This window comes from Schistocerca cancellata, chromosome 2 (genome assembly GCF_023864275.1).
Source record: "Schistocerca cancellata isolate TAMUIC-IGC-003103 chromosome 2, iqSchCanc2.1, whole genome shotgun sequence".
NCBI classification, from domain to species: Eukaryota; Metazoa; Arthropoda; class Insecta; order Orthoptera; family Acrididae; genus Schistocerca; species Schistocerca cancellata.
In genome coordinates, this window is record NC_064627.1 from 427719147 (window position 1) to 427735505 (window position 16359).

General features: G+C 40.4%; 1 protein-coding gene across 6 annotated transcripts in view; it reads left to right on the top strand.

Annotated features, from left to right (window-relative positions):
• Nucleotides 1-479: 479 nt before the first annotated feature.
• LOC126161894 (gamma-tubulin complex component 3-like) overlaps nt 480-16359 on the top strand; it is a 310528-nt gene continuing 294648 nt past the window's right edge. For all 6 annotated transcript variants that reach the window (XR_007534969.1, XR_007534968.1, XM_049918039.1 and 3 more), the window contains exon 1: nt 480-682. Coding sequence is in view for 4 of the 6 variants with exons in the window: in XM_049918039.1 (XP_049773996.1) it covers nt 556-682 (127 nt within the window). In the remaining 2 variants the exon portion in view is untranslated. The remainder of the gene's footprint in view (nt 683-16359) is intronic.

Consider the following 16359-nt stretch of genomic DNA (forward strand, 5'->3'; position numbering starts at 1 on the left):
CAAAAATGTCAGTATGCATACACCTCTCAGCGATTTGTACGCATATTCTTGTAACGTTCATAGTTGGTTATTGGAATAAAATGGTTATTAAGCATTACAGGCAATGAAGCTGAATTTGCTTTCTGTTACTTTCGCGAAGCAAATTAAATAGCTCACAAACAGATGAAATTCCAAAGATATTAAAAAGTGCTCCACGATAAATCTCCATTATGGGTAACTTTTGAATGTAGTCATAAGTAATAAAGACGTTTTTCCATATGCAGCGAAAATGCACATGCAAGTTCCTACTCCCATATCGGGCAGTCATGTGGTCTGTAGGTACACTCTACTGGCTCACTGTCATGCCAGTTGGTCTGACAATAAGAAATATCTTCCGCGTAAATCTTTCACTGGCCACATGCACCTTCCCCCATCACTGTCTAAGGTATTACAGATCAGCAACGTTAAAGATGTTACTATCAATTAGCTTCAGTAGCTACCGCTAGGTGGATCTGCTCTCGTGCGTTAGACAGTGTCAACTGTAATGAAGGGCGGGAGGGCACGCGAACTATCAGTATGTCGTATAAAGAATATGAAGATAATGTGTTATCGTTAGCTAAAGACTGGTGCTCAGATGTAAACAGTGAAACATTTACTTCTTTGCTTCAAGAATTGATTTTTCATCTCAGTGGAAAACATAAAGGTTTGTTGACACTTTCTTGTGTTTTTTGACATTAGAAAGCGACATTGTTGTGAATGATATGTATTTCTGAAACACATCGTGGTCATTATTTCTCAGTTCCGTTGGACCTAGTAACTGTCTTGAACAGTTTGCAGTAAATTTTACGTTAGTCATAGTATTCCCAGTGAAAATTGAAAATGATTGTTGATGCCTTGATATGGGTACTTTCCGGTGAGATTTCATTTGAATGAAACAGTATCTGTCTACTGAAGAAATACGGTTGTCTAGACGATTTGTAAACTTGAATTTTTGAAATTCGCCCCTTAGCATACTGAAGTGACATGTTTTGTTTTTGCTTGCTTCGGTTATGTCTGTTTGTTGATAGGATTGTTCTTTTCGTAAATGACAGTAGTTGATAATAGGTAGTCAGTTTGGAGATGGGCATTGATATGTGCCCATTGCAGGCAGGTTTTGCATAACCACTGTGGAATTTTATACGAACTGACTAAATTTGTATTCATCGTGATGTGTCCTTTGGACAGACGTATTCAAGTTGCGCTATTGCAATTTGCGTGACTCGCAGCCAGTGTACAAACTTTATCCAGATAGCTTTAATCCAGGGGAGTGGGATATATTGCCAAGAACTGGATAGTGAGCATGAGATCAGAGCTATAGGGGTTTAACTTTTTGTTTGCATATGGAGTAAGTGTCAAGTAGGCCTACGTTGTAAGTTGTAGTATAGTGGAAAACGACTTGGAATTTATATTTTGAAATAACTTTTGCTTTTTTAACATAAACATGTTTGAAGGGTTTACAGTTCCTGAATCTGAATTAAAGATGGACAGGTCAAGAATGTCAAATATTATTGAGTTTATGTGTAAATTTTTAAAACCAGTATTTTGTTTATATTACCGTTTGTGGAATAGTGTAAGCAAATGTGTGAGACAGTAAATGCAATATTCATCCCGAAAGTGTAATTGGGACACATTTTGCCCCCTTTACACCACCATCACCCCCACCCGGCCCTCAAATGTGCTAATAGTCAGATGTTTAGTGTAGTTCGAGTTCTAGTTCTCGAGATGACTGGGTGTTATTGTGTCGTCGTCATCATCATCACTCATCCCCATTACGGTTGGAGGAAGGCAATGGCAAACCACCTCTACTAGGACCTTGCCTAGTAAGGCAGCGCGGGTCTCCCGCGTCGCTCCCCTACACTCTGTAAAGAAGAATGGGACTCATCATCGAGTTCTAGGTGGGATTGGAAGATGAAGGTTTGGTTATGAGTTGGCGAAGATAATCTATGTGAACGTGAGATAAATTTGTGGTAACAGGTCACATACTTAGATTCCTCCGTTCACACCATATTGAATGTACTCTGCAAGCTAAATTCAGAAAAGCTACATTAGATGCTAAACAAATTTCTGACAGGCGTTTCATTGCGTTTTGTTTACCATTGTGATAGGGGCCTGCATCAAATAAAATATGCAGGGGTGGGAGCATAACGTAACTCTTACTATATTTACTTGACCTTGGACATGCAATGGTAATAGACATATCAAGCTGTGCAGTAACATGTAAATATAAGTGTAATCGCATAATATATGTGTAAAAATGTTCAATTTTTTTCTCAAAACTCACAGTGACATAGGCTATATGTATTTCATGCTGCGCTACTTTGCTTGCACATCACTGTCCACACTTCACCTATTCTGCTGATTCCTGTGATTATTTGTGTACTTGCATGTGACTGAACAAAGAGAAACGTTAGCAGCAAAAATATTTTTTTAAAAGCCACGTCTTTAACACAGCATACTTTTTGTCTAGTTATGAAATTTATTACAAGAGCAATTGGTATATTTTTGAAGTGTGACGTCATACATTATGTAGACGGCAATGTAGATGCTTTTGTTTGGAAGTTTCGGTGCGTATGTTGGCTGTGTTTAGTTTATGGTATGTAGTTTATTTCTTGTAGGTGATTGCATAGATTATGTTGTTTACTGGAACATAGCTCAAATAGAGATGTGATCCATTAAAGCTTCTCATAACATACTGAGATGCAGTGTAGTCCAAGGCATAGGTTGGGTAGTCATGTCTTGTTTATATGCTTATAATGCATTGCATAGTTATACTCATTACCCTGATTGAAACTGTATTTTCTCATTGTGGTCTGATATTTTTAAGTCTGTTATGGGTTTGAAACCATTAATGACAAAATCATTCCCAGCTCAGAACTCCTTTTTATCCTGTAGATCTAGGTAATTATCATATTTTATTTTGCTAATGGCTTGTTAGGGACATCAACCACATGTTGTTTCTCAAGGCCATTTTAATGATGTCAATGTGTTGGAATATTATCACGCTATTAACTAATACCAAAAGTTGACATTTTTTGTGTAGAGAAATGTTAGACACAAGTCCTCCACTTTGATTGGTGACATAGGAAGCATACAATAAACACTGTAAACAATATGGTGAGTGTAATGTAATGTTATTGGCAGTTTTTTCAAAAGGGCTAAGGTACAGACCAGTCTGCAAATCTATACTCAGTCTAAGCTACAGATCAATCTGTTTCGGTTTTTCGTTTGCCCACATTCATAGGCTTTGCCAATTAAGAACAAAACTATAAATATGTGCACCAAAAGTTACATGGCAGTAGCTCTTAATCTTTACGTCAGTGGCCAAAGTCAATGGTCGAACATTGCTCTTGACCCAACATTTTGATTGCAAGTCAGGTAAGCCAGTGAATATGGATGTGGAATGAAGATTATGGTAAATAATTGAGCTGTGACATCCCACTATGTCTAGATTAGCCAATGTCGTTGTTTTCTCCGTATTTAATTCTCCTCATGATAAATATTAACCTTTTCTGAAAGTATTAATAATTTCCAATGTTCACTTCATATTTAATGTGCACATTTTTATAAGCAACTAAAATTGAGAAACATACTGTGTAGGTGATAGGGAAACATTTGACGAAGTGTTTCAGAACATATTATTTACCCTACTGGAAAATGAAAAAGGAACACTTTGACTCAAGTGACTAAGGTGTTCCATACTTACATGGGACACTAAAAGATGGCAGTTAATGCAATGATCAAACATGCAGCACTGCAAACAAACAAGGAACTGTGTTATCAGCCATGCAATGTTGCAAACTTCACAGCAACTTCCAGAGCCAGTAGCAGCCAGTTTGCCATGGTATATGGAGTTCTGTCTGTGCCTGCAACATTGTAATCATGGGACAACAACATGGATGTGAATTGAATTGTTTGTGCAATTGATGGAATTTGAGGAGAGTTTATAGTGGGCCTTTGGGAGACTGGGTTGTCATACTGCAGAATTGTGCTACAAGTGAAAGGTCTCCTCAGTGCATCAATGTTGTTGCCAGTGGTGCACACGCTTGTCAGCCTGGGTCCAGACAGAGGCAATACACAGATGTATGCGAAGACTGTTGTCTCTTGCAAAGCGCCGTTTTGGACTGCACTGTGACTTCACAACAAATTAGTGACTGTTGGTCCAGGAATATCAGCGAGAACCACTTGCAACTGTCACTTGTCAAGCAGGGCTACAATCTTGTGTGGCTTTCTCCCATTCCCCAACATCATGCAGCCCACTTCCACTGGTGTCATGGTAGGCACTTGTTTTCTCCGAATGGATGAATGGAGACATTTTTTCTTTGGAGATGAGTCACCTCTACCTTGATGCCAATAATGGCCATACATGTATATGGTGTTATGGGGGTAAGCATCAACTCTGGAGTGTATAAGACAGCGGCACAGGGCAAACACCCAGCATCATGGTGTAGGGAGCCATATCTTGCAATGGTCGTTCTCCTCTGGTGAATGTAGAGGGAACATTTAATGCTGGTACACCCAATAATCATTCAGCCTGTTGTGCTATCGTTCGCCGGCCAGTGTGGCCCAGCGGTTCTAGGCGCTTCAGTCTAGAATCGCGCGACCGCTGCGGTCGCAGGTTCGAATCTTGCCTCAGGCGTGGATGTGTGTGATGTCCTTAGGTTAGTTAGGTTTAAGTAGTTCTAAGTTCTAGGGTACTAATGACCTCATATGTTAAGTCCCATAGTGCTCAGAGCCATTTTTTGCTATCGTTCATGCACCAACAAGGCGATGTGCCTCTCCAACAACCCAGTGCACTTCTACATGTATATTGTACCACCAAAATGCTCTCCAAGGTGTGTAACTACTTTGGCCAGCAGGATCCTCTGACCTGTTGCCCACTTAGCATGTTTTCATTGTAAGCCTCTCTCCAGGCATGTCCAGGTGATGAGTTACAGTGTAAAGTATTCAAATTATTTCATATTTCTATAAGGCCTTGTGCATAAAATAAAACATAAATAAAAGTTTCGCATTATCCTATTATTTCGAAGTCCATGGCACAAAAAAGAAAGATTGATGCTGAGGCATGTGTTTATATTCATTTGCAAGCCATCAAGATAACTGAATTCAGAAAGCAAACATTTCTGTTATGATCTACATCTATATTCTGCTAGCCACCGTGAGATGTATGGCAGAGGGTACATCCCTTTGTACTGGTTATTAGGGTTTCTTCTTTTTCTATTCACGTATGGAGTGCATGTAGAATGATCCTTTGAATGTCTCTTTGCGTGCAGTAATTATTCTGACCATATCCTCACAATCCCTATGTGAGCTATACATGGGAGGTTGTAGTAAGAGTAATCATTTAAAACCGATTTTTGAAACTTTGTTACTATACATTCTCGGGATAGTTTACGTCTTATCTTCGAGAGACTTCCAGTTCAATTCCTTCAGTATCTCTATGACAATCTCCTACAGATTAAACAAGCCTGTGTCCATTTGTGCTGCCCTTCGCTGTATATGTTCAGCATCGCCTGTTAGTCCCATTTGGTATGGATCACACACACTTGAGCAATATTCTAGAACGGGTCACACGAATGATTGTAAGCAGTCTTCTTTGTAGACTGATTGCACTTCCCCAGCTTTCTACCAATAAACCTGCTTCACCCACGACTGAACCTATCTAATCAACCCATTTCACATCCGTACAAACTGTTATGCCCAGGTATTTGTATGGGTTGGCTGATTCCAACAGTGACTCGTTGATATCATAGTCATAGGAAAGTATGTTTCGTCGTTTTGTGAATCTACAGTTTCATATTTCTAAACATTTAGAGTGAGTTGCCAGTATCTCCACTACTTTGAAATCTTATTAGTATCTGACTGAATATTTATGCAGCTTCTTTCAGATAGTACTTCATTATAGATATCTGCATCATCTGCAAAAAACCTGCTTTTATTATTAATAGTGCCTGCAGGGTCATTAATATACAACCTGAACAGCAAGGGTCCCAGCATACTTCCCTAGGACACACCCGAAGTTACTTCTACATCTGGCAATGACTCACCATCCAAGATCTACATCCACAAGGATACTCTGCAAGTCACACTTAAGTGCCAGTCAGATGATTCATTGAACCACCTTCACAATAACACACTATTATTCCAATCTTGAACAGTACGCAGAAAAAACGAACACCTATACCTTTGCGTGTGATCTCTGATTTTCCTTAGTTTACTATGATCGTTTCTCTCTGTGCAGGTTGGCGTCAACAAAATATTTTCACATTTGGAGGAGAAAGTTGGTGTTTGAAATTTTGTGAGAAGATTCCACCAAAGCGAAAAACACATTTGTTTCAGTGATTTCCACCCCAAATCCTGTATCATGCCAATGGCACTCTGTCCCCTATTTCGTGATAATGCAAAACATGCTGCTCTTCTTTGAACTTACTCAATGTACTCTGTGAATCCTATATGGTAAGGATTCCAGACAGCGCAGCAGTATTCCTAAAGAGGGAAATACGGAAGCGTCTGATCCCACCCATCGGCTTTGACCCATGACGTCACAAATATGGCGGAAACAACCATAAACGACAATTCCAATATGGCGGATATAAAATCGTTGCATACGTATCATAAAGACGAAAATACATAGAAAAACAACACACACACAGGTTTCACAAAAAGCCTAATGACTCTAACGGGACAAGCGTGGGAAATTGGGGGGGTTTGGGTGGGGAGAAACTAAATATAAACAAATTTAGCCACCCACCGCCATACAAAACCACGCAAGACGAAAAAAATCGACATCACAAACCTCACCAAATACCACAAAACACATTATTATCTGGAATCGGACACTTCCCTTGACCTATATAGATCTACAGTAGCTCCCGATCCCATAAATTGGGATCGAACACTTCCCTTGACCTAAATATATCTACAACAGCTCCCGATACCATAAATTGGGATCGAACACTTCCTTTAACCTATATAGCTCAACAGCAGCTCCCGATCCCATCTCCCAATACAAAAATCAAAATACACCGCAAAACATTACGAACAAACACTTCCCTTCACCTACATATATCTACAGCAGCTCCCGATCCCATAAATTGGGATCGAACACTTCCCTTAACCTATATAGTTCAACAGCAGCTCCCGATCCCATCTCCCATTGCAAAAATCAACATACTCCACCAAACATTGAGATTGAACACTTCCCTCCAACTATATAGCTCAACAGCAGCTCCCAATCCCATAACTTAGGATCGACCACTACCCTTGACCTATGTGACTCAAAAACATCTCCCAATACAAATACCAATACCAACCTCCACAGCCACAAATTTCAATGAAACAATTCCCTATACCCCAATACACAACACATACGCCAAAAACAAAAATATGAGAACTTACCACAAGAAAGTTCCAGCCCCACAAACTAGATTGGCCGCCACAATCACACACACACACACACACACACACACACACACACACACACACACACACACGCGTGTGCAAACCAACAAAAAAATACTGAACCAAAAGAAAAACCCAACCCACCCACACCTCAACCCCCCCCCCCAACCCCAAAATAAAAAACCCACAAAAACAAAAACCAAATGCAACATAAAAAACATCTCAATCACACACTACAACTCAACAAAAACTTCAACAAAATAGATCCTCCACAACTAAAACAAAAAACAAACACACTCCCCCTCTCCCCCCCCCCCCCCCCACCTTAACAAACACTATACAACAAAATAAACCACCCACCCCACCCTGAACCACAGCCACCCACCCACCTACCCAGCCCACCCTAACTAACCACTTTTGGCCTATACATTTTACCCACAGCCCTTAAGAAAACCCGAACAATACAATAGCCCTCTGGGACACTCTTCTGCCAACAGTACTCATCTAAATGAGACTGAAGGCTGGAAGAGCGCCTCTTCCCCCTCCCAAGAACTGACTTAACCGCCCCCCACATCCCCTCTATTGTATTAGTACAAGCCCCTGTCTCATAATTCTTAAACGCTAAACTATGGTTCACTACTACATGATTGAATCCCCTCTCACCCAACCCCCTATAAGAAGAAAAAGCATCAGAAACTATTGTGGACCCCGGCTCTATATATTCCTCAATTAATCCCACTAATTCAGCCTTCGACCTCCCTTCCACAACCCTAAAAACACATTCGGAACCCCCACCCCCCCGGAACAACAGCCCCCCCACACCCAAAGACCAGCCACAGACTTCCCCTTCCCATACTTCCTTTTCCCAAACTGTGACTCGTCCACCTCCACAACCACCCCATGCCCCCCCCCCCCCCCCAACTTACCCCTGTACTTAATAAATTCCGAACACACTTCACGACAAAAGGAATACCAATCTAAAACAGTCCTCTCACTCACACCAGTCTCATGCGCGCAAAAACTCTGTGGAGATCTATAACAAAAATAATATGTAACAAGCACAATCTCACGCATGCCCAATCTAGACTTCTCGAACCAGATACTGCGCCGTATGGAACGCCATATGTCATCTTTGCGACAGCGCCACATGTAACCGTCCCTGGTCCGAGAGGCCGGAACTTTAACCAATTTCATAGGTTCACGGCACACACCGCACTTCACGACCTCGGCAATTAAGCTAAATAGCTGAAGAAATTTAATCAGCTTCTAAAGCTGTCTCCCCCATCATAGCCCTCAACCGAGAACTATTAATCTTGTCTTTCATATCCATTCCTGAACAAAAAATCACAACCGAATACACTTAATAACAAACCCACCCGACGTACAGCAATCATCATTACATTAACCATCACACAAAACCGTTAACTCTCTGATACAAATTCCGCTTCAAAAAGACGCACGCAGCACTCACCACTGAGCAACAGCAAACTGAGCCCAACACACCAAACAAACGAAAACCATGAACATACCACCAGAGGGCACAACAAACAACAACACGACATCTACAAACACGCCACACTCACAAACCAAACTCCGCGCCGTAATGACGTCACACACCAAACACCCTTACGTCACGGGTCAAAGCCGACGCGTGAGATCGGATGTTTCTGTTGACCCCAAAAGAGGACGGAGGATTGAAGTGTAGGCAGTCTCCTTAGTAGGTCTGTTACATTTTCTAAGTGTTCTGCTGGTATAACACAGTCTTTGATTTGCTTTTAAGTTTTATGTAACTGTAATTCCGAGGTATTTAGTTCAATTTATGGCCTTTAGATTTGGTTGATTTATCCTGTAACCGAAGTTTAATGGATTCCTTTTAGCACTCATGTGGATGACCTCGCACTTCTCATTATTTAAGATCAATTACCAATTTTTGCATCATACACATATCTTTTCTAAATTGTTTTGCAGAGGGCCTTGGGGAACACCAGAAATCACTTATGTTTTACTCGATGACTTTCCATCATTTACTGTGAACTGTGACCCCTCTGACAGGAAATCACAAGTCCAGTTACATAAGTGAGGTGGTATTCCATAAGCACAAAATTTCACTCCAAGCTGCTTGCGTAGAACAGTGTCAGAAGCTTTCTGGAAATTTAGAAATATGGAATCAATTTGAAATCGCTTGTGAATAGCACTCAACCCTTTGCGTGTGTAAAGAGCTAGTTGTTTCGCAAAAACGATGTTTTCCTAAATCCATGTTGACTGTGTCAATAGACCATTCTCTTCAAGGTAATTTATAATGTTCGAACACAGTATATGTTCCAAAATATTGCTGCATAATGACATTAGTGATACGGGCCTGTAATTTAGAGGATCACGCCTACTACCTTTCTTGAATATTGGTGTGACCTGTGCAACAGTCCAGTCTTTGGGTACAGATCTTTTGTTGAGGGAGCGGTTTTTGTGGTTGTTAAGTATGGAACTATTGCATCAGCATACTCTGAAAGGAACCTAATTGATATACAGTGTGGACTGGAAGATTTGCTTTTATTAAGTGATTGAAGTTACTGCACTACTCCGAGGATATCTACTTCTAAACTACTCATGTTGGCTTCTGTTCTTGATTCAAATTCTGGAATATTTACTTCCTGTTCTGTGGTGAACAAATTTTGGAAGGCTGTGTCTAGTAACTCTGCTTTGGTAGCACTGTTGTCAACAGCAATTTTCATTGCTATCGTGCAGAGAAGGCATTGATTTTATTTTGCCGCTAGCATACTGTACATACGACGAGAATCTCTTTGAGTTTTCTACCAGGTTTTGAGACGATGTTTCGTTATGGAAACTATTATAAGCATCTTGCATTGAAGTCTGCACGAAATTTCGAGCTTCTACAAAAGATCACCAATCTTGGAGATTTTGCATTCATTTAGATTTGGCACACTTTTTTTGTTGCTTCTGCAACATGTTGCATACTCCCTACCAAAAAGTTCTCAGTCCAGTCACAAATTTCACCTGATACCCCATTGATCGTACTTTTGACAGTAAGCATAGATATAGTACTGAATCAAGCATAGATATAGTACTGAATCAAATGCTCTTCAAACATCAAGAAATCCTGCATCTACCTAGTTGCGTTGATCCAAAGTTTTCAGCAGGTCATCAGAAAAGATGCGAGTTGGGTTTTACATGGTTGATATTTTCGAAAGCAGTGCTGGTTGATAGTTAGGAGGACATTCTGTTCAATATATCTCATTATGTTTGAGCTCAGAATATTCTAAAACAATTGATCTCAAGCGTATTGGAATGTGGATCATGTCTACTATCTTTCTTGTATATGGGTGTGACCAGTGCCTTTCTTTAAAAAGACTGAGTACAGTTTTTTGTTCGAGGGATGTATGATAGTTAATAGTTAGAAGAGCGGCTATCTAAATCGCAAATCCGGTATAGAATCTGACAGGGATTCCACTGGGGCCTGGAACTTTGTTCAGTTTTAACGACTTCCACTGTTTCTGAACACCGCTAACACTAATACTTACTTCATTCATCTTTTCAGTGCTACAAGGACTAAATTGGGAACACTTCCTGGGTGTTCCTTTGTAAAGCAACATGTGAAAACGGAGTCCAGTGTTTCAGCTTTTGCTTTGTTACCCTCAATTTCAGTTCCTGTATCATTTTGTAGAGACGGGACACTAACTTTGGTGCCACTAACAGCCTTTACATACAAACAGAATTTCTTTGAGCTCTGTGAAAGACCACTTGACAATATTCTGCTACAGTAGTCACTGAAGGCATCACACATTGATCTCTTGGCAGCCAAGTGCATTTCATGCAGCATCTTTCTATCAACTGCTCTTTGCTTTGTTCTACACCAATTATGCACTAATCTCTGTTTCATTAGAAGTTTCTTTACACCGACTGTATACAGTGGAGGTTTCCTCCCATTGTGGACTGTTTTGCTGGATGCATATCTGTCCAGTGCATGGTCAACTATTCTTTTAAACTTGAGCCATAGTTCCTCTACATCCTCCTGCTCTGTGCCGAAAGTTTTCAAGTTCCTCTTTGAGATATGACACTACTAGATTTTTTAATCTAGTTTACTGAACATCTTTCTGCTTGTTTTAATTGTACTTTGGTAATCATTGTTGCCACAATGGTGTCATGGTCATTGATACCAGTTCCTATTTGGACATTCTCAAAGCGGTCACGTGTATTTGTTATGATTAGATCCAAAATATTTCCATGGTGAGTGGGATTCGTATCTATGTGTTCTTGGTAGTTTTCTGAGAAAGCATTTAGTAAAGTTTTGCAGGATATCTTATCACTGCCACCACTAACAAAACTGTAATTTTCCAAGTTAATTATTGGATGATTAAAGTCTCCACTGATGATTACAGTATGATTGGGGAACTTATGTTCAAGTGAACTGAAGTTTTTTTCTAAAGTTTTTGGTTACATCAGAAGAATAGTCGGGTGGGCGATAGAAGGATCCAGTTATCATTTTATGCCCACCCCTGATAAGGAGTCTTGCTCAAACAATCTCACGTGCACCTTCAGTTCCTACCTTGGTGGAGTTCCTTGTCTACTGTGACAAATACACCACCTCCGTTTCCCATTTGCCTAGCCTTTCAATATACTTTTAAATTTCCACAAAATGTTCTGTGTTATCAATTTCAAGTTTCAACCAGCTTTACGTACCTAGTATAATGTAAGCTTCACTGCTTTTCATGAGCAATTCAAACTTGGGCACTTTGAATGGTTTGGCAGTGTACCATTATGATTGTGGTTTCTCAAATAAAATTGTATGGTATTTGGCAGAGGTATAACTTTTGGAAAAGACTATTTTTTTTTATTTGAAGATGGAAGCACTGATAATTTAATCATGAAGCAGACTGTTCAGATGGACAGTATAAAGTAGAAGATTGCGGACATCAGAATGGAACTAATTTTTAGGAAACTGAACAAACTGCTGGAGATAACTAAGAGCCTGTGAGTTCAGAAGAGGTGAAGGAAACAGAATCTCAACAGAAAAGCAATAGATTTACAAGAAAACCTGGATGGCTACTAATAGCCATGAATGTAGGAGCGTTTATTGGAAAATTTACCTCAGAATCTTGTAGATGTGAAGGATCAGCATGATGAGGATGAATGGGTAAAAGGAGTAAAGGAAGAATTTGACTCTGTCATCTAACAGAACTTGGGCTTATATACCTCTTCGAAAAATGAAACAGCCATTGACAGCAAGTAGGTGTTCAAAATAAGCTTGAAATATTGAAAGACATGAGGCGCATTTGGTTATTAAAGGTTCTGCACAGTTAATGGGGTATAACTACAAGGAGACGTATGTCCCAGTTGCTTGACTCACTTCATTGAGAAATTTTCTTAGCGTGATGAATGAACATGATCTTTTTGTGGAAAAATGGATGTACGTAATGTGTTCTTACATGAAGAACTAAGTAAAGAAAATTACGTTAAAGTGTCCTATAGTGTTGAGAATAAGGAAAGACTTGTATGTAGAATCAATAAAGGAACTGTACATCTGAAAATTTTAGAAAGGTAATCGGTTGTCAACAGTCTGAAGTTAATTGGTGTGTCTGTGTCGAAAGCTCTGATGAGTCTGATATGTATCTGCTGCAGTAGATATTCTAATTGCTGAGAGCTTTAAAAACATACTAACAGATATTAAAAATAAGCTAAAAACATCATTTGAAATGCAGGACATTGGTGAACCAAAATTCTTCTTGAGACTTATTGTATAGAGAACCAATGGCAATCTGTTTCTTAATCAGTATGTGTATCTTCTAAACTTATTGAAAAGATTCAGTATGGAAGATACAGATGGAAACCAAACTCATTGAAAATGCTTGTGGAAACATAGCCTTTTTTTAAATCCAGAGAATTAATAGATTGTTTGATGGATGCTTGATGTTGATCTCTGTTCTGAGAAGGAAAACTCAAATTGCTCTTCTCTGCTATGCTAATTATGAAGGGGGAAAGGGAAGAGCACCAAAGCTCTGCAACAGGATACATCATTCATGTTTTTGGAGATACTGCTTCTCAAGTTACAAAGATGCATACATCTGTTTCACTATCTTGAACAGAGCAAAATATATTACTTTGTCAACAGCTACAACAAAAACTGAGTGGTTGAAGACTGTCCTTGAAGAATTTAAAATATTTGTGGAAACTGCAACAATTTATGAAGATAATTGATCATGCATACATCTGTTACAGAAATAGGAACATAAATGAGAGAGGCATGTAGATATTGAAAATAATTTGATAGTTGTAGATTGAGGTAAGTCTGGCTGTTCAGTATATCAGCTCCATGCAACAAGTTGCAGATATCTTCACAAAAGACTTATGAATGTAGATTTCAATAGACTGTGTCTTCTCAATATGGGAATAATGAAATTAAGAGATATTTGATGCTTTAATGGCTGTGCTTGTAGTCATCATCATCATCAGCAGCAGCCAATTCAATCATTAAATGATGTGGCCTCTTCGAGATGTGGATTCAGGTAGGCTTTCAGCAGTCTTCTCCGAGTGGGATGGTCTTGGGCAGTTCTCTGCCAGGTGTTACCAGCGATCTTGTCCCATCTGTCTGGTGGTCTTCCTCTAGGCTTCCGGTGCTCTCTCGGACTCCACTCCAGTACTAGTTTTGTCCATCTGTTGTCTTTTCTTCTTGCGATGTTGCCAGCCCACTGCCATTTCAAGGAACCTACTGTCTCTAAGATGTCATTAACCTTTGTCACAGACCGAATGTCATCTGCCCTCTTCCTAACCTTTCTTGTATAGCCCAGCATTGATCTCTCCATGGCTCTCTGTGCTGTCGTAAGTTTCCCTTTTGTAAATGAGTTCAGTGTCCGTGTCTCGCAGCCATATGTCATCACAGGAAGAATGCATTGATCAAATACTGCTTTCTTCAGATTTACTGGAATTTTTTATCTGAATACTGCTGAATTCTTCCCAAATGCTTGCCAGCCGAGCTTGATGCGTCGATAGATTTCTGGCCTTGTGTGTCTCCCTTCGGCCAAGGTAGACATATTCACTGACCTCTTCTAGTAGACTGTCCTTGACTTTCACATCTCCAGCTGGGACCCATTTGTTGGTCTTTACTTTTGTTTTGGAAAGGCTCATGTTCAAGCCAACCAACGGACATTCCGATGCAAGATCTATAACTAAGTTTTGGTGCTCTGTGAAATCTTTGGCCAGTAAGGCAATATCATCAGCAAATCTCAAGTTGGTATGCCTTCTTCCATTAATTCTAATTCCCTTACCTTCCCAGCTCAGCTTTGACATAGCCATTTCTAATACAGCAGAGAACAGTTTTGGGGAGATGGGATCGCCTTGCCTGACACTCCTCATGATGTGGAATTCTTGAGTTGATTCGCCGATGTTAACATACGCTGAAGAATTCTCGTAGATTTTCCTGAGCACTTCAGCGTATGCTGCTCCCACTCTACATCTACACCTACATTTATACTCCGCAAGCCACCCAACGATGTGTGGTGGAAGGCACTTTACGTGCCACTGTCATTACCTCCCTTTCCTGTTCCAGTCGCGTATGGTTCGCGGGAAGAACGACTGTCTGAAAGCCACCGTGCGCACTCTAATCTCTCTAATTTTACATTTCTGATCTCCTCGGGAGGTATAAGTAGGGGGAAGCAATATATTCGATACCTCATCCAGAAACGCACCCTCTCGAAACCTGGCGAGCAAGCTACACCGCGATGCAGAGCGCCTCTCTTGCAGAGTCTGCCACTTGAGTTTGTTAAACATCTCCGTAACGCTATCACGGTTACCAAATAACCCTGTGACGAAACGGGCCGCTCTTCTTTGGATCTTCTCTATCTCCTCCGTCAACCCGATCTGGTACGGATCCCACACTGATGCGCAATACTCAAGTATAGGTCGAATGAGTGTTTTGTAAGCCACCTCCTTTGTTGATGGACTACATTTTCTAAGGACTTTCCCAATGAATCTCAACCTGGTACCCGCCTTACCAACAATTAATTTTATATGATCATTCCACTTCAAATCGTTCTGCACGCATACTCCCAGATATTTTACAGAAGTAACTGCTACCAGTGTTTGTTCTGCTATCATATAATCATACAATAAAGGATCCTTCTTTCTATGTATTCGCAATACATTACATTTGTCTATGTTAAGGGTCAGTTGCCACTCCCTGCACCAAGTGCCTATCCGCTGCAGATCTTCCTGCATTTCGCTACAATTCTCTAATGCTGCAACTTCTCTGTATATTACAGCATCATCCGCGAAAAGCCGCATGGAACTTCCTACACTATCTACTAGGTTATTTATATATATTGTGAAAAGCAATGGTCCCATAACAATCCCCTGTGGCACGCCAGAGGTTACTTTAACGTCTGTAGACGTCTCTCCATTGATAACAACATGCTGTGTTCTGTTTGCTAAAAACTCTTCAATCCAGCCACACAGCTGGTCTGATATTCCGTAGGCTCTTACTTTGTTTATCAGGCGACAGTGCGAAACTGTATCGAACGCCTTCCGGAAGTCAAGGAAAATAGCATCTACCTGGGAGCCTGTATCTAATATTTTCTGGGTCTCATGAACAAATAAAGCGAGTTGGGTCTCACACGATCGCTGTTTCCAGAATCCATGTTGATTCCTACATAGTAGATTCTGGGTTTCCAAAAACGACATGAAACTCGAGCAAAAAATATGTTCTAAAATTCTAAAACAGATAGATGTCAGAGATATAGGTCTATAGTTTTGCGCATCAGCTCGACGACCCTTCTTGAAGACTGGGACTACCTGTGCTCATTTCCAATCATTTGGAACCTTCCGTTCCTCTAGAGACTTGCGGTACACGGCTGTTAGAAGGGGGGCAAGTTCTTTCGCGTACTCTGTGTAGAATCGAATTGGTATCCCGTCAGGTCCAGTGGACTTTCCTCTGTT